General features: G+C 52.1%; 1 protein-coding gene across 6 annotated transcripts in view; it reads left to right on the top strand.

The window, feature by feature from the left end:
- Nucleotides 1-9,470, top strand: part of CHCHD6 (coiled-coil-helix-coiled-coil-helix domain containing 6) — a 244,154-nt gene extending 234,684 nt beyond the window's left edge. For 4 of the 6 annotated variants that reach the window (XM_013055318.2, XM_013055310.2, XM_004738703.3 and 1 more), the window contains 2 exons: nucleotides 6,455-6,590; nucleotides 9,274-9,470. In XM_013055318.2, coding sequence (XP_012910772.1) covers nucleotides 6,455-6,590; nucleotides 9,274-9,279 — 142 coding nt within the window. In that variant the 3' untranslated portion in view covers nucleotides 9,280-9,470. Of the gene's footprint in view, nucleotides 1-430; nucleotides 497-6,454; nucleotides 6,591-9,273 lie in introns of those variants that run through there. The other 2 variants (XM_045063398.1, XM_013055304.2) reach the window with 1 other exon arrangement.
- The last annotated feature ends 11,486 nt before the right edge of the window (nucleotides 9,471-20,956 follow it).

Here is a 20,956-nt window from a genome sequence, read left to right as displayed (position 1 = left end):
CAAAAGGCCAGCAGGCCCCTTAAGGCCTGAGACTAACCCCCTCACTCAGCTTGTAAGGTGCTGGGGAAGCAGCCTCACCTCTTAGGGCATTCAGGCTCGTGGTCTAGTGATACCAACTGCATGGCTAAGCATAGATGATCCCACCAGGGTGTGTGGGGCTGCTCAAGGGCCAGGGGAACACAGCGGGCATCAGGCCTAGAGGAAGGCTCAGACCTGATTACTGGGTCTGCTTGTCAGAGGATGAGCGTGAGCAAGCTGCTAGGTCTCTCTGAGCCACTTTCTTCATTTAACATAAACTAAGGGAAAGTCTTGTTCCCGCCTTATAAAATTCTTCTGGTGATTAAACGAGGTAATGCTTAGCACAGGTTCCAGTGAGCTGTAATCACCCAAGAAAAAGGTTTTTAAACTGGCTTGCTTTTTTTTTTTTTAGAAATCTGGCCTGCTTTATGTTCTAGAAAAATCACCAATTACAGGAAAGAGGAGGGGTAAAGAGAAGGTAAGGAGGAGTTTAAGCATCTGTTGTCATAATGATGGGGACGAGGAAATAGATGGGGGGCTTCTGGGAGACAAATCCTGGGGCACCTTTGGTGTGGTGGGGAGGTGGGAGTGAGTTGTGAGGGAAGTCAGGGACGACTGGGCACCCGGCCCGTCTGGCCAGTTTAAGAGTGCAGGAGGCAAAGTGTGCTGTAGTGAGAACCAGGCCCGCTTGGTCCCGGTGGGCTGCCCAGCCACCAGTGCCCACAACAGCCTAGAGCTCTGCCATGGAGCATGGACTGGGGGCCCCAGTGCTGTGGGGACAACAGCGGTCACAGCTCACAGTGAGCAGAGGAGAGGGGCTAGTGGAGTAGAGTCGGAACAGGGCCTCCCAGTCTCTGGGGATTGGTGATGCTGCTGGCCATAGCAGGACTGTGCCAATGGCCCCGAGCCTGAAGAGCCTCACAAGGCTGACCAGGGGACCAGTCAGTGCTAGGTAGGGGAGCTCCCGGCAGTGCTTCTTAGAAAGGAGAGCGGCTGACAGGGAGGCAAGAGGCACACATGGTTTGGGCTTGAAAATTTTTTCAACTTTTTGGAAAAACGAGTGTGTTGGTGGACAAAATAGAATGAGAAGCCAGGGATGCCGTGGTGAAGAGGTGGCTCTGTGCGCGTAGGGCAGTGAGGCCAGTGCACGAGACACGAGGAAGAAGACCATGAGGCTATAGGGAGGGGCTCAGGTGAAGGAAGCTGGTGAGGCAAATGAGAGGCCAGGGGAGCTCAGGGAGACTAAGGGGAGAGGAAGACCCTCTAGAAGGATCATTATGGCCAATGAGAAGGCCTAGGGGTCCCTACTGTGAGAACCACTCAGATGAGGGGCAGGGGAGGCCGGAGACAGTCAAATGGGGCTTCTACAAACAGGAGCCAGAGGCCCAGTGGAGCGTCTGAGGGAGAATAAAAGACCTTTGGCAATGCAGGATGGTTGGAAGGGATAGCAGTGAGTGCCATCTAGGTGTGCCCAGGTATACGGGTAAGTTAGATCACCAGGAGCCAGATAATGAGTTTCTGAGCTGTTTGGGATGTGGAATGGATACACCTTCAGTTTCCAGTTTGAACAGAGAAAGGCAGGGCTGGCTTAATTAGAGGCAAAAGGGATACATTAAGAATGAAGGCAGGAGCAGCTATATAGACTGAGGGTGGGAGAAACAACTAGGATGAAGGGAAACATCTAGAATGACTCCAAGTTTCCAACTCAGGTGGCTGGCTAGAAGGATAGCCATGCCTGCCACTCATGAAAGCAGGAAATTAGGGAAGGAGAGGGGTTCCTTGGTGCTAGACGGTGAATTCCAATAAGGAAATGAGGCATCGGTATAACACAGGGTGCTTGGCTTGAAGTCTCCAGGGGCCTGATGGATTCCAAAGTCTTGAGGTCCATAGAGTAACTGTGGAATGGACCTGGGGATTGGAAGTGGGAGGAGGAGAAGTTCCAGGTTGGGTGGGAGTGATGGATGAGCTAGCTTGGGGGTTGCATGACAACGGTAAAGGAGTACAGGGCCTGTGTGCCCAGACAGGGAGGGGAGGGGAGCAGGCGACCCAGAGGTGGAGGGGTTCCCAGCATGTGGTGCCCAGTGGTGAGAGCAACTCCCGCTTTTAAGACAGGGAGCTGGGCAGCAATGGGAGCATCCAAGGAAGCTCTTCACTGCTGGCCTTGATGGCCTGACTGTGGTGCCACTGGATGGGAAGGAAGGGTGTGTTTTCATTCCTGGCTAATGCTTTGCCTTTTTCAAGTATTCTTTATCACTGCTCTTATGGAAACAAGGAGATAGATCTCGGGTTCATGGGCAGCATGAAGGGAGAGGGGCTCCATGATACTGAATGCCCAGAGGTCATCATGACATTGCTGGTCTTTCTGAAGCCCTCACTCCCAGCATCTGTGCTATGCCCCTAGTCGGTCCTCTGGGGACCACTTTGCTGAGTGGACACAGTGATCTCTGCCACCTGCTTATCGTGAGCCCCACCTATAGCCATCACGCCAACTCTCAGGGGAGGCAGGGTGTGAAAGCCCTTTGTGCAGAGGAAGCAGTACTCAGCCATTTCTTCAGTGTGTGTGACACCACGCGACCGGAAAACATGCTGGTTGTTGAGGATTGCTGCCCACTTGCCGAGTCTCAGGCAGCTCTGCTCAGTCGGGCACCCCCTCCGGCCCCTGACCACACAGTGGGAAGTGGCAAAGCCAGAACCTTCCCCTGGGTTTGGGGCAAAACGTGTGTTTTCCCATTGGTCCACAGGGCGTCACACTCATGGGTCTGCTGGATCCTGGGAGAAAATAGACTGTGATGGGTACTGTAAGACTCCTGGGGACAGAGGCACCAGTGAGACCTGGGCAAGATCTGAACAGGCTCTGGAAGATGCTAGAGCTTAGGTTACAGGGAGAGGGACATGTTCAGAGAAGTCCCGCCTTTGAGCCGACCACTGGAGTCCCAGTGTCAAAGCCTCCTCGTCTGGACCCTTCACCAAGTGCCCTGTAACCCCACCCTCTCTTCTTCAGCTCTCCTCCCACCCTAGCCCGACCACTGACAGCCAGGTTGTTGGTGAGAGCAGCCCTTCATGACACACTCTGTCATACACATGCCTGTCTGGCCTTCATCAGCCTAGGGCAGATGCTGTTCCCATTTGCAGGTGAGGAAGGTAAGGGCCAGAGAGGTGAGCCCCCTTCCTCAGCAATGTGCTCTCGGCCTTCTCACCTGGGTGACGTTAACCCCCTCCAAGCCACGTGGACCGTTAGGTCTAAAGCACGGCAGCAAACTCCCCTCAGATAGGGAAGCAAGATTTATCTCAACCCCTGGAAAGTTCCTAGCAGGCTATGGATACATTTCTTGTGCATTTGAAAAGCAGCTCTTCCTAAGACTTGACTGTTTCTCCCTATCTGTGCTGATTGGTACGTGGTGTAAACAGGGTTGCTGTGGCCTGAGGCAGGGTGTCGCTATGCTTGTATAGAATGCACCTGATTTCAAGAATGGCTGGACCCCAGGCCCTGCCCTGCCTTGCTTCAGAGAAAGCCTTGTATTTGGAGAGCTGTGCTCTCACTCTCCTCCTATTTCATTCAGAGCCATTTAGTGGACAAACGGGTGAAATTTCTTCCAGCTGACATTTGCCTGCCATCCCATCTCCTCATATTGTTCCTGATAAATCCCAGAGGAGAGAAGCCTCTGGAGTCCCAGAGGTAATACTGGTGTGGAAGGGATGGATTTCGCCATGGCCCAGTTTCTCCCAAACTTGGAGCCCACTGAGGGTACTGTGATGTTTACCCACAAAATGCACAGGAGCCTCTATCCTGGGACCTGAAACCAAAGGAGGTAGGCACTGATGGAGAGGGACAAGATCTAAAATAACTACTCTACCTTTGCACAGCCTGCAAAGTGAAAGCCAGGGTCCCTGTGGCAGGTCTGGGGAGGGCGGGGCCGCTCATGGGGTCCAAACTAGGGCTCCAGGGCAACTTGGCCATACCACTTGGCCCAGGCCCCTCTTGCCCCACTTGTCCTGTTTCCCTATAGACCTGTAGGCCTCGTACAGACTTAGGGCTATAGCTCTGCCTCCACTGAGCCCGGCACTTCCACTGATCACGGATGCCAGCAGAGTCCCTGCCAAATGCTGGGCGGGAGCCAGGAACAGGACTCATGGGGGTCCTGTGATGGGGGGGGATGCTTTCTCAGGAGGTACAAAAGGGGATGCCACAAAGCCTGTGCCCTCAGGAGCTATAGCAACAGGGACCAGGAAAGAGCCACAGAAAGATGTGACCTCATGGGCTTCAGCCCACCAAGAGCAGGTCTGGAGCTGGGAAAAAACAAGTTCTATCTTCCCCAGAACAGAGAACCAGAGAGTAAAACAAACAGGGGAGGATAGTTGAGATGGAGGGCTGAAAGCAAAAATCTGTGCGTTCCCAGTGTCCTAAGGGAGGATGGCAGAACAATTGGAAGTGAAGCAGTTAGCATAGCTGTAGAGAGAATTTGTCCAAGATGAAATGCCCAGCAAAAGGCTGAAAATACACTTTGAAAGACTCACGATTAGATGCCACCAAGTCAAAGTGTTTTTAAATACAAGAATGGAGAGACAACCTACAAGCATTGGGGGGAGTCAAGGGGCACCCCAGTGACCCCAGTTCTGGGCACAGGCAGGCGGAACCCAGTAAAGTGGGTCTGGAGAGGAAAAGCGTGAATCCTAGGAGACCATCTGCCCCTCTATGTGCGAAGATTGGAGGCTAGTGCTAAGACAAGACCCCATATGTCCTAAGTAAGAAATCTGTAATACCTCATCCATGCCATGTGGACACAAGGCAGGACCGTGATCTCAAGGACTAGAGTGGCATGGTACTAGAGGACTGGCCTCAGCTCCATGGCTGCATATCCTCAAAGCCTAATAGAATCACACATTGTTGGGGCAGAGCCAGGCCAGCATAGCCTTGGGAGCCATCCTTTCTGCTCCCCTCCCTTCCAGGAGGAGGAAGCCTCCATCTACCACCACCTATTCATTTTCCTTTCCTGAGAAAGCAGGCCTGAGGATGATGGTAGCCAACACATGGGGATGGTGCAGAGGAAGGAAGAAGCACCCAGGCCCGCGTGCCCTTGTTGGTGGCACAGCAATAGCAGAAGTGCCACCTCCAGGCTAGTAAAATGAGATCAGTAAATACTGCATATCTTACCTGCTAAGCCGCTGAGTATTCCATTGCTTGCTGTTCTTAACTGATGAACTCGGTCTGTTTGAGTTAGTTTAAAATAATAATGATGCTACTCCATTCCAGCACCAACTGCATGGCTGGATTTCTAAAATATAGAGACACTGGACTGGGAGAATGACGAACCCACAAGTCTCCCTGCTGCGTGACAGAGACAGAGCTACGTCAAGCATCAAAGTGACGGTCTCATGGCTGAGAACCTCCAGGAATGGCTTTCTGTATTTTTACAGTTCCTACCAAGTGCCCTGGCCATGAGTGGTATTTGTTCTGAAAGGTCGCATCAGGTGTCGTGGATCTGTCCCTGGCAGCGAAGGTTCCCGCGTGGACCTGGCCTGAAATACCAATCTGTGGAAACAGTGCGACCAAACCCACATAAACAAATATGTCTGCCCCCTTTCCACTTCCCAGTGTGCGACATTGGGCAGCTTACTTAATCCTCTGTATCTCAGTTACTTGATTTGCATCAAGGGATGAGAAATCATAGCACGTACCTCTCAGAGCTGCTAGGAGTCCAAGAGTAGGATGATGCCTGACATGCCTCGTGAGTGTGTGCAGGCGTGTGTGTGTGTGTGTGTGTGTGTGTGTGACACAGTGCACGCATGCTGGCGGGAGGGAAAGGAGAAGGAAGAGGGGGCAATGGAAGGAGTTGGGAAAGAGAGAAACTAGTCGCGCTGGTGATCTCTATTAGCATGATCTTTATTTCACTTGGTTTTGTTTTGTATTTTAGAAAACATACTCATTTTTTTTTTGTAGGTTATGAACCTACTTGGATAAAGGAAGAAAAAAAGAGTAAAGCATCCCCTCAGTACTGCAGAGGTGATCTCTAGGAAGTGAGGTTCTAAAAATGTTATATATATTTTTTAGACATTCCTATACTTTTCCAGGTTTCTTCATTGTGCATGTATTGGGTTTTGAAATCAGATTAACAACTTCATATGAAAAAAGAGTTGCAGGGTGTGTGATCACACAGTCACAGCCAGGTGTACCCCTGAGGCAGGAAGAGTCAGGTGGGGGCACAAGAGGCTTCCAGCTGGCCCCCTTAGGGCCAGAGCCAGTGTGGATCCCAGTCCCCTTGGCATCTGCTGTTGTGTGACAGCACTCAAGTCCCTGCGTCCCCTGGTTCTCTCTCTGAGGGGTAACTGGATGATGTCGGCCACCAGGTGCCTCGCCCATGGTATTGAGTGAGTGAGCTGATCGCCCTCCTGTCCACTAGGACCGAGCCTCAGGCACACCTGCTCTCTGTCCCTGCAGGCCCCGCAGGATAGAGCCCGTGTGCTCAGGGCTACAGGCCCAGATCCTCCGCTGTTACCGCGACCACCTACAAGAGGTGCTTCTGTGCTCGGACCTGGTCAAGGCTTACCAGCACTGCGTGAGTGCTGCCCACAAGGTAAGGCCATGCCCTACCCTCCCTGCCTGCGCCCCTGGGCTGCTGGGTGTATGGGGGCAGGGCACGAGTGCTGTACTCTCTTGGCCTGTCTTTGTCTGCTAAGTCAGACATGGTAACCCCAAGCCTCTGCCTTTTGCACAGTGATAGACTCAGGCCTTCAATTTCCTCTGCACTTCCTGGTTCAGATGTTCTGCGTTGCTGATCCCATGACTGCTTTCAGATATCTGGGTTAGGAAAAGCGGGCCCAGGCACTGGGCCCCACTAGACTGGGTCCAGGAGCGGCTCTGAGTAAGCTCTGGGTCTGGGAGCATCTCTGGCTCCCATGTTCAAAGGACCAGTCATCTAGAAAAGGGCACGCATGTGCCACCTACTTCTTAACCTTTTAGCAGTTGGGGGTGGGAGCTCAGAGGAGGGCCCATGGTGCAGGGTAGGGGTCCCAGAAAGGGCAGGGACAGCCCTAGAAGAAGAGCCTCTGGGTTCAGGGAGGTGAAAGAGTGGTGTGGCAGGCAGGTGTGGCCTGCCTGAATGTGCGAGGGAGCAAAGGGTACCTCTCAGCCCATCTCTTCTGTGCTGGTCTGCAGGGGCATGCTGGCAGCCAGCCCCTGGTGAGTGGGAGGGGGTCATAGTAGTCCTAGGTCTCACACATCCCCAGCCCTCCTGCAGGGAAGCAGTGGGGTATCCTAGATGTCTGAGGTTGACTGTGGGCCTCCCCTGAGACCTGGTCCCAAGGTCTTGCCCTCCATCCCTGACCCTCCCAGCCAGTTCCCAGTCCTGTCCTCTCACCTCCCCACTGTTGCTCTTCTAGACAATTCCATCCCTCTTCCCAAGCCCAACAGTTCATAGCCCAGGCTGGACCTGGCCCCTCCCCATCATTCACTTGGGGCACCTGGCTTGGACCTCTCCAGAAGTCTGACACATTTGTTCAAAGGACTGGAGGATGGGACCTTCTTCCCATAGAAGAGCTCCTTTTGTCTGAGTAGGAGACAAGCTGCTGGAGGTAATGATGGTGGAGAGGCTGAGGCCAGAGGTCAGGTGGCCCTCCAGCTAGATCTGGCAATCTCCTCCTCAGTGGACCCGCCTCACCAGAACCCTCCTCACTTTGCTGTCAGCTTGGGACCTGGGAGGCGAAGCTGCTGCCACACTGGCTGCCTCTCCCAGACAAGGTGCAGGTGCCTGTCTGGGCTTTGAGGCCTGCTCCCTGGAGGAGGCGGTGGGACAGCCTGGAGCCCCGCAGCAGCTCCGCACGGCACTGGCTAGGCGCAGAGCCTGGGTAGATCACGATTCCAACCTGCTGTGGAGCACAGGAAGCTATGCTGCCAATGGTCCCTGCAGCACAGAGCAGAGCTAGGCCAGACGCCCTGCACCATACCACGTGGCTGTGGAAACAAGGGGCCCTCCCGCACCCCTTTATATCTACCAAGGTGCATGTGAAGGCTTGCACAGGAACCCTTGCCCTGCTGGGATCTGCAGGCCATCACCCAGGCTTACACAACATGCACCTAACTTTCTACTGAGCAAGAGACTTGGGGTCCTGCCGTGGCACCCCCTTGATTCACCACAGAGCACTCTGGCACCCCTCAGCCCCCGACCGCCCTCCCTCTCTTCTTCCTTCAGGCCCATGGCCCCAGGGTTTTCAGCCCCTCCCCCAGCAGAGTATATCTTTAACAAACACATCTCACCAATATATCTTCATTGCACTGAGGCAAAAATGTGATTATGAAGGAAGACAGATTGCATTTAACTCCAGTGTGTTCTATGTAGCTCTAGCACGCCTGAGAGAGGCTCTGGGGCACTGCCAGGCCTGGCTCCCTCCTTCCCGGCCCCCAGCCCCCATACCCCGGCGTTATTAAAGCCTAAATTGGAGACTGAGCAACTGGCAGCAGCCGAGGCCGGCCCTGCTCCCGCTGCATATGCAGCGTTCCCTCGGAAGAAGCGCACTCCCCCTACTCCCGCAGGGCCTCGGTGCACAGACACACACATTGCGCCCTTTGCTGAGATGCAGCAAGTGTTGCTGCCTGCTGCCAACTTCTGCCTCAGAAACCTCCTGGTGGAGCCAGGGATGGGGCCTTGAGCATCTCTGATAGGGATGTGCTTCTAGAAGCCCCAGGTGGCAGGAACCCTCATCTCTGGCAGACAGAGTCCTGCCTGGTTGGAAGCCCAGGGTGGGAGGCACCTCCCCGGAGCCCCTGCCAGCACCTGGGTGGTGCCTTCCAAGCCCAGGGACGTGTACATGTGTGTGGACGTGGGCAGTGCTTCGGAGGCAGGTTTCCAGCAAGAAACAGCCTGATTGTGAGGGCTCTCACACACCAGAGCACTCTCTCTGACTGGCTTCACTGAGAGAACTCTGAGTGGTTAAGTGAGATAACAGGGGAGATGTTGGTGAGGCAAGGCAGCCTTGGGCTGAGGCCTGCCCCTCTGTAAGGGGAGGCAGGGAGGTCAGATGGATACAGGGTCCATGTTAGCAGGCCGATGCAGGTGTGTGTTGGGTGGGCACCAGGCACGGAGGTGAAGAGAGCCAGTCCCAGGTCTCAGGGACTGGCTGGGGAGTACTCCTTCCATTGAGCAGTGACACTGATGGGGCATCCCAAGAGCCAGGGGCCCTCTTGGAGCTGAGGCCTGGAGGATGCACAAGGGTCCCAGCAGAGTGAGCGGTGACTGAACTATGACCTGTTCTCCTTTGTAGGGGTGAGGAGCGGCTGGCCCTGGCAGTGACTTGGAGCCCTGAAGAAGGAACCAGTTATGGGACCACAGTCCACAGCCCCCTAGGCCATGGCCATTTTCTCCTGGGTGCCTATGGATGCCTCTGTGCTTGGGGCTGCCACGTGTGTGAAAAATAGAGTATGTGCCACTGTCCAAAAACAAATAAAGCAAATAAATGTCTTTGTTTTCAGTCATTCTCTCAGCTGGCAGACAGCCACTGCTGCCTCCTCTCTTGTACGTACCTGGGCTGGACCACGGCAATGCAGGCTGAATAAAACAGGCTGTTTCCCTTGGGGAGCACCCAGCCTAGCAGGGGACACAGATGTGGAAACCCACGATTATGCTGCAACAGCAAAAGGCCAGCCAGAAGTAAGTATGAGATGCAATGAAGGGAATGCAGTTCTTTCTAGGGATGGAACAGAGTGAACAGGCCAGCTTCCTGACAGAGGTGCTGTCTGAGCTCCAGTGTTGAAGCCGAATGGAGGACTTGCTGGGCAAGCCAGAGGCTGGGTGAGTGAGACCCTAGATGCCCGGCTCAGGGGGCAGAGAGCATGAACAGCTGGGCTGTGCAGAGAGCAGAGTGGGGGCTGGAGGGGTAGCAGGGAAGCCAGGCCATGGCATTGGGGGGTCCCTCTGAGGCCACCATGGTGGCTCTCGGTGAGGATGGGATCAAGTGGGGCTAGACTGAGTGCCAAGGAGAGCCCTGTGGGCACTCACGGGCATTTTAAATGGGAGACAGGTGGGCCAGGTCAGGGGACAGAGGTGAAGCTTAGGAGCTGAGATTAGCATTAGGGTACTGTAGGGGAGGATCAAGCATGACTTCCAGATCTCTGGCTTAGGTGCTGGTGATTCTAGGGGCTGAAATGAGGGACACAGGGACTGAGAAGAGCAGAGGACAGTGGGGTTTGGGATGGCTCTGCTCAGTGGGTGTCCACACACCAGCCCTCCAGTCCTTGACCTTCAACAGGATCCCTGCTGAGGCGCCTTGACCACACCCCAGTTGCACCCAGCCTGGCCCAGTGCTGTGTGAGGGAGGCAGCCAGAGGAGTTTTGGGCAGGGCTTCTGATGCACTCACTGCTCTGCTGGTGACCTTGGATTTCCTGTGAAAGTTCCTTTGGAGAGCCTCTAGCCATCTGGAGCTGAGAGCCTGGATCTTGACTCGGGCTTTGCAGCCCAGGCATCTCTGCTCATCCCCAAATTCTCACACACAAAGCTAAAGTTGAGGCTGGGGCTTGGCAGTGTCCTATTGTCTGGGCAGGTAGCACAAGGCAGCTTTGTTCAGCCAAGCTACATATTGGCTGAGAGGAAAAGAGCTTTGGGAGATGCCCTCTCTCCAAGTTCTGGGTCAGCTTGCCAAAACACACAAGGAGGCATTCAGAGGGCACACTGAGGTGAACAGCCCCTGTACGTGGCAGGGGACCCTTGCCCCAACCTCCTCCCAGCCTCCTCCAGCAGCCCATGGAAGGGCTGGCCCTTTGTAAAGCCAGCATGGGAGGAGCAGGGTCACAGGTCACCTGTATTGTTGACCTGAAGTGACATCAGAGCCGTCCTTCAGCTGGAAGCTGCTAAAGACCTTCCCAGACTCCTTCAGAAGCCGCTGGCATCCACGGCTTTGCCTACCTTCCCAGTCCCACGGGAATATCTCCGACTCCGTCCTCCCACCCAGGAGTCCACTGAGGGCAGCCATCCATGCATGTGTATGTGTGTCTTGTGTGTGCACATGTGTAATGTGTGTACAGGTGCACGTGTGTATATAGATGCGTGCACGTGTGTGTACACGTGTGTCTGTGTGTACAGGTCTGTGTGCTTCTGCCCATCTGTGTGTGTGTATACAGATGCCTTTGTGTCTGTGTACACTTGTGTGTATGCAACGGTCTATACATGTGTGCTGTGTTTGCACAGGCTGTCACCACGCTCACCACCTGCTAATACTACTGGGCTCTCTCCACCTGGATCTCAGCCATTTCCCCAACTTCCCCCGAGTCAGAACCAAGGTTCTCTTCTCAGATCCCCACCTCTTTCCTACGACTGGAGACTAATGGGTGTTTGTTCAGAGCCATTGTATCATTGTGTTGACATGTGAAGGGGAAAGGCATGTGATCGAGCTGCAGGCTCTCTGTGCGTGTGTATGTGTGCACGCGTTTATGTGTCTCCTATGTGGACAGCCCTTCCACATGGCCATATGGGTAAGAGGTGTGTCCAACACTGCGTGGACCCGGAGGCAGACATTCCTGGGCTCAGGTCCCAGCCACGTGGCTGTTGAAAGGGAGTGTTAATACCCATCCTACCTGCTTGCTAGGGGATTAAATAAGGTGTTAGCTGTGACTTCCGGGGTCCAACCAGGAAACCCAAAAGCACTCCCATTATTTAAACATTAGGAGCTGTATACAGGAAATTGACCACAAAGAAGACAGAGAAGCTGAAAACCCAAACAGAATGGTGTGACAGCCCAGAAATTAGCTGACAGCGGGAAGTTCACATCACCCAGGGCTTCAGGGACCAAGGGAAGAGGCACGGTGACCCAGTGGAGGCTGATAACACAGGAACCCTGCTCACTCGAGCTGGAGCCACTGAAGGGGCACTGCTATACAGGTGGTGGCTGCTCGTGGCCTCTCCTCTCCTCCCATCTTCCAGCCTCATTTGTGCTTCCCGTTAGCTGAACCTAGCTGGAAGTGGAGGGCAAGGCATGGCCCTGGCCCGCAGAAAGGGCTTCGGCATGACTCGGGGCTGCTGAGCGAGCACGTGTGCCTTTCCTCAGGTGCGCATATGTTGTGGGTACAGATGGGTGTGTACACATACCTGTGCATGCATAGAGCTTAAATTGGCATGTGATGGACAGCTTCCAGAGGAGTACCAGTCATCAGCCCTGTTGGGCACTCCCCACGTGCTAGGTCCTCTCACACCCTTTGTAAATGCTAGCTCTGTGGGGTAGGGCCATTGCCGCCCCAGCTTTTCAGATGAGGAAACCGTAACACAGAAAGTGGAAGCAACTTGTCTAAGAGTACACAGTATGCAGTGCTAACACTGCCTTTTTCTGGAGCAGGGGTCCTGACTGTGTGCTGGGCCAGGCCCAGGGACTTCCGTCTAGAGGCTTAACTCTACCTTGCTCCAGGGACCTAGCTGAAGGGGCCAATCCTGTACCTTTTCCCTTGTTTAGTCCCCCAGATGGGAGTGTGGACCCTGGCAAAAGGTATGGCTGGAGTCCATTCCTTCCAACGTCATTACTGACCTGGAGAGGCCCAGCAATTCCAAGGTAAGGTATGAGCTGGTATCATCAAGGCAGCAGTGAGTCCCAGGGCAGGATCTCTTGGAAGGTGCTCATTCATTGGCCTGCCCTGTCTTAGCCACATGCCACCACCTCATCCACCCGCGAGTGGGTACAGGGATCACTGCAAACATCCCAGGCCAATCCAGGTGGCTGAGGTGGGAGTGAGAGCAAGGCATGAAAGAAATGTCCAATGTGCCCTGGACACAGGAAAGTCAGAGTGTCACACAGATGTGGAGAAGACCCTCCACTGAGGCCATTGCCAGAAGGCAGCTCACATGACCTCTCTTGGGGACACGTTTGGTGAAATGCATCAGAGGCCTTTTAAAGTGTGCAAATTCACCAAAACAAAACAAAAACCACTCCTCCAATACCACTCCCCCCCCCCCGCCACATAATCCACCTGTGTGTTGTTTACAAGAGATCTCACCTGAATAAGGGCACAGGCTAGTTGAAAGCAGAAGTACAGGGGCACCTGGGTGGCTCAGTGGGTTAAAGCCTCTGCCTTCTGCTCATGTCATGATCTCAGAGTCCTGGGATCGAGCCCCGCATCAGGCTCTCTGCTCAAGCAGGGAGCCTGCTTCCTCCTCTCTCTCTCTGCCTGCCTCTCTGCCTACTTGTGCTCTCTGTCAAGTAAATAAATAAAAAAAATCTTAAAAAAAAAAAAAACAAAAAACAGAAGCACAGAAACAGAGGCATATCAGCAAACTCTGAGAAGGCTGCAATGGCTGTGTTACTATCAGCCCAGACTTTGGGACAAGGAGTGAATGCGCAACAGAGCCGGACAGTTCAAACACTAGCAAGGATGGCAGGCAGGAAGACTTGGAAATCCTAAAATGTGCATGCATCTCACTTGGCAAAGTAGACGAAGCAGGACTGACAGAACGAGAAGGGGGGAGAGCTAGATCCACAGACATCACCCATGACAGGGAGCTCACACGCCCTCTGCCTGGTGAGCCTAGATCAATGGCTCTAAAGGAACCCAGCGTGGAAGCAGGCTCTGTGTCCTAGGATGTTTGTCCCGGCCTTTGCACAGCCTCTGGGACACCCACTCCACAGCATAATGTGGAGATTTGGGGCCTGGCCTTGGGGCCAGACAGACCCAGCACCTGCTCCAAGCCCCTGGTCAGCAGCTCCTAAGCCCCTAGGCCATTTCCTCTTCTGTAAAAGGAAGACAGTCATAAACGCCATCCTCTAAGGAGGTTGTGATGACAGGTATCCCATGGTTAGTTCTCTCTAAATGTGAGGGCAGAGGACCTACCACCCAGATCCCCTTTAGGGTCAGCTGTGGGCAGACAGCCCTTGCTCCCGAGTCCTCTCCCTCTGGAAAGCACCTTTGCTAGGGAGCCACCCCACCTGAGTCACACCCCAACAGCCCAAGAGATGTATCCAATTACTCCCTGATGGGGTAGGTGTAGAGACCCAGCTCCCATGCCCCAAGCTAGAGCAAGCTAGCAGAGTGTTCTGACCCGAGAGGTGGGCATGGCCTCATCGAGGCTGCTTGGCAGCCCTGCTAAAAGAAGCGGAGGCTTCTTCCTCTTACCCAGAAGTGTTGACCCCAAAGACACTCGAAGAAACATCCTGTAGGCTCATCTCTGCCTCAGAATTGGCTTCTAGAGAAACCCAAAGAGTTAACATTGTTCACGTTATCATATCTTAGGTACTGTGAAAACAATGGCAATATCTGCTCCATGCCCCCACGGGCTTCTAGTCTAGCAGGAGGAGGTAGTAGGAGTCATGTCATAATTCCAAAAGACATCAGAGGTCACTTGTGATGAGGCCCCTAGCGACAGCCCCCTGGGAGCTCTGAGCTCAGGGTGCTCAGGCTGTGGGGGTCAGGAGGGCTTCAGTGAGGAGGCTTAAGTCCTAGTCTAAGGACTGAGCCAGAGTTGGCCAGGTGAAGCCACTGCTTTGTTTACTGTAGTATTTATAGCAATGGCAAAATATTGGAAAAAATCTAAATGTCCAACAAGAGGGGGTGTGTGCTTTAAGTAAAATATGCTATCCGTAAGAGAGACTGTAGCTGCTAACAATGGTGGTATGGAATATATCAACATGGAGCTCTATGTACTCTCTTTTAAGAAATCAGTATATTACAGTGTGAACCCATTCTTTGGATGAAAATAATGTTTTGTTTTTTAATCACTGACTGTGTTTCCCATTGCTCTCTACTGACCTGAACATTTTACTAGTCCCCAGGTCCTGTGCCCTCCCGAATGCACGTGGCAGTATGCCCTCCACAGCCTGGGCCTTCGGGTCAGGGCGGCACACGGCCATCTCTTCCCGTGGGCTTCTGGACCCCTTGGGTCAACCCTTTGGCAGTCATAGACGCCATCCTTTAAGGGTTGGTTGACACCAACCCTGGGGCTAACCCCTTTGCCACCCACCAAGCAGGGGCAGTGAGAGGGACAAAGCCTGCTAAAAAGGAGATTTCAGTAGTGGGGTAGGGAGGGCCCAAAGTGTGCCAGGAGGGACACCCCCAGAGACAGTGGCAGGAGGGGTCTCCCTTAGTTATTTCTATTTTGCACAGCCAGTGTTGGCATTGAATGCCTACGGTGTGCAGGCACTGTTTGAGACGCTGGAGATACAGCAATGAGGAGGAGGGGAAGGGGAAACCCTGCCCTCCAGAGCTTGGAGATCTGGAGGTAGGGACATAGAGAAGAGAAAATCAGTGATAGAGGATGCTATGCAATGGAGGGAAAGTATGGGGGCTGGGAGCACCAGGAGTGGAGGGTTCCTGTTTCCTGTGACGATAGGACACACCTCTAGCCCCCACTCCCTGGGGCTTCCCACACCCAGACAGGGCAGCTGCCTGCATCTCCCCAGCCCCCCCAAGAACGGCCAAATCCAGGTTGCTCTTAAGGAAAAACACTTCCACTTCATACCTGATAACCTGCCTCATTAAATTTAATGGGCTGGTTATTCCCGTTAAATAAACATCACCTAATTATGAAAAACATATTTGCTGAAATTCAACTATGGAACAGATAAACCAATTACATGGTTATTCAGCCTCAAAACACACTCAATAATGAAGCAGGGTGCAGACCACAGTAGGGAGGGCTAGTGGAACACTTGGAATCCAGAGCCCCCATTTACCCCCCACCCCCACATCCCCCGTCCCGCTTTGGAAGCTTGGCTGGCCTCAAGAATGCCAGTGTCCCTGAGAGCCAGAGTCCGGGCAGACTGGAACCCAGACTGGAGCCGCCTCAGCCCCAGTATCAGTTAGGACCCCTTTTTCACAAGTGACAAAACCATAGCTCAAACTGACTTCAGCAAGAAGAGTGTGTTGGCTCATGTGATTGGGAAATGCGGAAGGAAGCTTCAGGCATGGCTGGATCTGAGAGCTTACACACAGTGATGGGGACCTATTCTCTATCCTTCGATCTCTTAGCACTCTTCCCCTCTGTGTCACCTTCGTTTTGGGGTTTCATGATTGGCCCCAGTGAGCCTGACCTTGTGAAGAGAGTTTCTCCTTCCCTCCAGCTCCAGTTTAGGGTTTATGGGCAGATAATAAATTGCTCTAGAGCTGACAAAGTAATATCAGGAACCTCTCAGGGAAGGCAAATAAAAATGGAAAAAATGCCCCACATCCTTATGACTCATCAGGGAAATGCAAGGGAAAACCACAAAGAAAAACCTCTGCACACCCATCCAAAGGCCAAAAGCACGAGGATGGACACTACCAGGTGTTGGTGAGCATGAACAACCGCTGGGACCCACGGACACTGCTACCAGGCATGTGAAGTATTTAAACCACTTTGGAAAATGGTTTGGCCGTTTCTTATGAAGGTAAACATCCATGCAGCAGGTTTACTCCTAGGTTGCTATTCAGGAGGCTGAATATGTATGTGGTCTAAATGGTACCTGGATGGATGTTCAGGCTGTTTTATTCACAGCAGCCAAAGAGTTAAAGGAGTCCAAATGCCCATGGACAGTAGGAAGGGCAGGGTATAGTTTAATCATACAAAATACTGCCCAACAATGAAAAAGAACTAGAGCTCCCCATAAGGATACGTATGAATTTCATAGACATCTGGAGGGAGACGAGCTGGGCAAGGAGCAAACACTGCTCTTAGCTTCCTAACAAATTACCACCAACTTAGCAGTTTGTGGCTAGCTGCATGCCTTCTCACATGTCCCTGGGTCAGGAGCCCTGGCACAGCTGAACTGGTCCCCTGCTCAGGGAGGATCTCACGAGGCCACAATCAAGGTGTGGTCAGGCTGGGCTCCCACCACGCTCACCTGGCTGTTGGCAGATCTCATTCCCTTGTGGCTGGAGGCTGGAGGCCATCTCCTAGCTTGTGACTGTCACAGGCCCTCCCTCAACGTGTTCTCACTTCTTCAAAGCCAGCAAGGGAGTTTCTTATAGGACCTAATAAAATCACAAAAAAGACAGCCCTACACCTTTGCTCTATCCTAAAAGCAAGTCATACACTGGAGGGGAAGGAGTACACAAAAGTGTGACTCACTGAGGGGCACCCCAGGATGTGCTGCGACTGCTAGATGATTCCATTTGTAGGAAGTTAAAGAGGGAGAAGAAGGCGTTTCTAGATAGCCCTTGTGGAATAATTTCCACAAATCTGTGAGTAAGAGGAGAGAAAAAGAAAAAAAAAAAAGAAAGAAGGTTCAGAGCTAGGTGTATAGTTTGTATCTTTTGAGAAAACAGAGAGGCAAGAATATCCATGGGTGTTTGCATTTGCTTGTAACAGTGTAAGATATCTCTGCCAGGACACAGGGAAACTGGTAACTGTTTTTCTCCCAGAGCCAGAGTTGGGAGCTCCAGAGGGAGATTGACTTTTCATTGTGTATCCTTTTGTGCACTCTGGGATTTTTTTTTTTTTTTTTTAAATCATGAGCATATATTTTAATATTTAAAAGTCCTCTTTGAATTATTTAAAAAAAAAAAAAAAGGCCAGACCTCGTGAAAGGTAAAGGCTTCTAGAGGCATCAGCAGCTGCTGCATTGGAGAGGTTGCCCTCATCCAACCACCCCCCTGCCCCCCACATCCCACCCTCAGTTTACAATGTTCAGGGGAGAGTGAGCTGTCAGTCTTGTGACCCCAACAGGTGAAATAATTTGCCAGGGTCATCTTGGCCAACTGGTTGGGAGAGCATACCTGAGAATACACACAGAGTAAGGCAGAGCCAAGAAATAGATGCCAGCTGATGTCATTGAACCCCTGGATCCAGCCATGCCTGAAGCTACAGACCTCTTTGGACCTTACAGAGAAGCAAGTCAGCAAATGTCCCTTTGGATGAAGCAAAGCTAGACATTCGGCAAATCTGATTCTGTCCATTGTTTATGTCTAGTGATGTTGTGCTGAGGTCCAAGGCCCATAAGCCCAGGGCTTCTCCAGACCAGGCTGGTGGGTGGATGCTTTAAGGTGGCCTTCCCAGAGGAGGAGGAGCCTGTGCTGGGGGTAGCTGGGTAAGGTCAGTATGATGACTTCATGGGAACAGAAGGCATAAGCATCATGTGCAAAGCTCATGGTGAATTAGGGAAATTACAAAGATTGCCTATGACAAAGCATGGAGCAACAGGAAGAGAGGGGGTGGAGGGGGCGAGTAGTATGGCCAGGGCTGCTGCAGAGGCCTGGTGTGCGGAGGTCAAGAGAAGGGACCGCAGAATGCTCAGCACGTCCCCTGGGATATGTCACGTCACTTCTCTGTTCCAACTTCCTCAGCTGCAGAATGGAGGCAGTCACAGCCCCTCCCTGCCTGGTGGTGGTGAGGGTTGAGAGAGGTGCCTCAGGGAGAGCTCTCTGCCTGGGGATCCCCGTATGTTTTCCCCAGTCCTCACAGTGGCCCTAGGAGCTGCTACCATTTGCCCCAGGATCCAGGAAAGGTACCAAGAGATAGACACATGATGAGAGCAGAGTCCTGCGACATAGGAATGGACTGGGCCCCCAAAGCTTCCACTCTTTTGGGTGGAGCCCCAGCTGTGATGGGGCCATTCCTCCGAGGGGAGGGCTTTGCCAAGAAGGATGTCTCAGACATTTAGGTCAAAAAGACTGCCCAGAAATTCCAACTCTCTCCTCATCTCCAACTACCATCTATGACCCTGACGGCACCCCCAGGACTGACAGTACGCAGCCACAGAGGTGTGCGTGGGCTGAGGCATGGCCTGGAGGTTCTGAAAGGGCTCTCTGGAGACAGGTCCGGGATCCAATGGCCAGGAGAGGATGTCTCCCAGCCAGACCCTCAGACACATGAGGCAGAGTCCCACCTTCCCTGCCATAGCCTCTAAATTCCCCACAGAAACCATGAGAGAATGAATGGTTGCTGTTTTAAGCCATTCGATTTTAGGGTGACTTGTTACAGCAACAGTTAGTGAATACATACCACAAACCCTTATAGAATGTTGGCCTTGTATACTCCTTATAAGAAAGAACAGGCCCCACACCTGGCGCTCAGTCCTTTGGGCATCTGACTCTTGGTTTCAGCTGGGGTCATGATCTCATGGGTCATGGGATTGAGCCAGTGTCGACTCCAAGCTCAGCACAGTCTGCTTGGGATTCTCTTTCTCTGCCCCTCCCCTCACTCATGTGTGCCCCCTCTCTCTCTCCTCCCCCCACCAAATAAATAAATCTGAAAGAAAGAAAGAAGGCAGGGAAGTGAAGGGAAAGGAAGGGAAAGATGAAGCCCAGTCTTCATGGGACTTCCATTTGGTGGGGCAGGGTTAGGGGCCGGATGAAAATAAGCAACTTAGAAAACATCAGGGGAATTAGTGATATAATGAACCTCACTGGAAGATGTGACTTGGGGGGCATTTTAAATCGGGGAATTGGGAGTTTCTCCAAAGAGGCAACATGAACTCTGCGGCCTGGGGAATGAGGAGACAAGGTCAGGAGAGGGAGGATGTGGCAGGGTGTCCTTAGAATTTCCTTGATGGCCTTTGCTGTAGGTGAGGTCTGGGCTGAGCCCAGTGTGGGGCCCAGACAGAAGCACCCTGCTGTGTGTCCCCTCCCCCACCCCACCTGGTCCAACCTGCCCCAGCCACAGGGTATGAATAAAGGAGGCCACAGGGAACAGGCTCTGCTCCACAAAGTTGTGCAAGCATCAGAGCTGGCCCTGGGGTAAAACCAACAGCCAAGGATTGTTGTGTTTTTTTCACTTCTTCTTTCTTTTTTCGGTTTTGGGATTTTTTGGTTTTTGTGGGGGGTTTTTGTTTTGTTTTTTTGTTTTTTAAGTAGGCTTCACACCCAGCACAGAGCCCAGTGCAGGGCTTCAACCCACAACCCTGAGAGCAAGACAGAGCCGAGATCAAGAGTCGGACGCTTAACCAAACGAGCCAAGGAGGTGCCTCTTTACCTTTTCTTTTGAAATAATTATGATCTGTAATAACGATAACTTCTCAGGAAGTTGGAAAGATAGTACAGTGAGGTCCCATGTATCTTCTCCTATGTTGCCCCAGAGGTTATGTCTTCTGTAACTATAAGACAATACGGAAACCAGGACAGTGACATTGACAACGATATATGTGTCCAGTTCTGTGTAACTAAGTGCTGGGTAACTAAGGCTGAGACTAAGATATAGACCTGTCCCTCCCCTTAAAGATCCTCTCCTGCTTCCCCCTTCCAGTCACAAACCCCCAACCCTCCCTCACCTAGCCAGATTTTCATCTGTTCCCCATTTCTATAATTTTGTCACTTCAAAAATGTTACATAAATGGAATCATATTATTTGCATTTTCTCTTACGGTTTAAGTCTGCCATTTTACCTGTTTTGTTTGTAACCTGTGGTTTTTTTTTTTTTTTTCTTTCAATTTTCTTTTTTCTGCCCTCCTATGGGTTACTTGAACACATTTTAGAATTCCATTTTGGTTATCTGTACTGTTTTTGAGTATATTTTTTGCATAGATTTGTAGTGGTCACTCAAGGATTACATTCTATATATGTCCTTACCACAGCCTACTGGTTTTTACCAGTTTGTGGAACGTGCAGAAATCTTTCCTGTCCTTACAGCCTGTTCCCCTCCACCATTTATAATGTAATTACTGAGATGCTCCCTCAAACCACTCTGGGACATGAGACACTGATATAATTTTTGCTTCAACAATCCAATGTAATTCAGAAGCTACAGAGAAGAAGTCCATTGTCCTTTCTTCCTTCCTGATGCTCCAAGAATCCTTCTTTTATCATTTTCTTTCTATTTAGATGGCTTCCTTCAGCCATTCTTTCACAGAAGGCCTGCTGGTAACACATTTTCTTGCTTTTCCTTCATGTGAGAGTGTCTTGACTTCTCATTCTTGAATGACATTTTCACAAGCTATGGAGTTCACAGATGGCAGTTCTTTTTCAGGCCTTAAAAATGTCCTTCCATGTCCTTCTGGCCTCCAGGGTTTTTGGTGAGGAATCCTCCATATGCAAACTATTTAACCTTGACAGTAAGGTGTGTT

The sequence above is a fragment of the Mustela putorius genome, unplaced genomic scaffold, assembly GCF_011764305.1.
Source record: "Mustela putorius furo isolate JIRA1106 unplaced genomic scaffold, ASM1176430v1.1 tig00003850_pilon_pilon_pilon, whole genome shotgun sequence".
In the NCBI taxonomy this organism is placed as follows: Eukaryota; Metazoa; Chordata; class Mammalia; order Carnivora; family Mustelidae; genus Mustela; species Mustela putorius.
The sequence above is the reverse complement of the archived record's forward strand: the minus strand, read 5'-3'. Positions and strand labels throughout refer to the sequence as shown.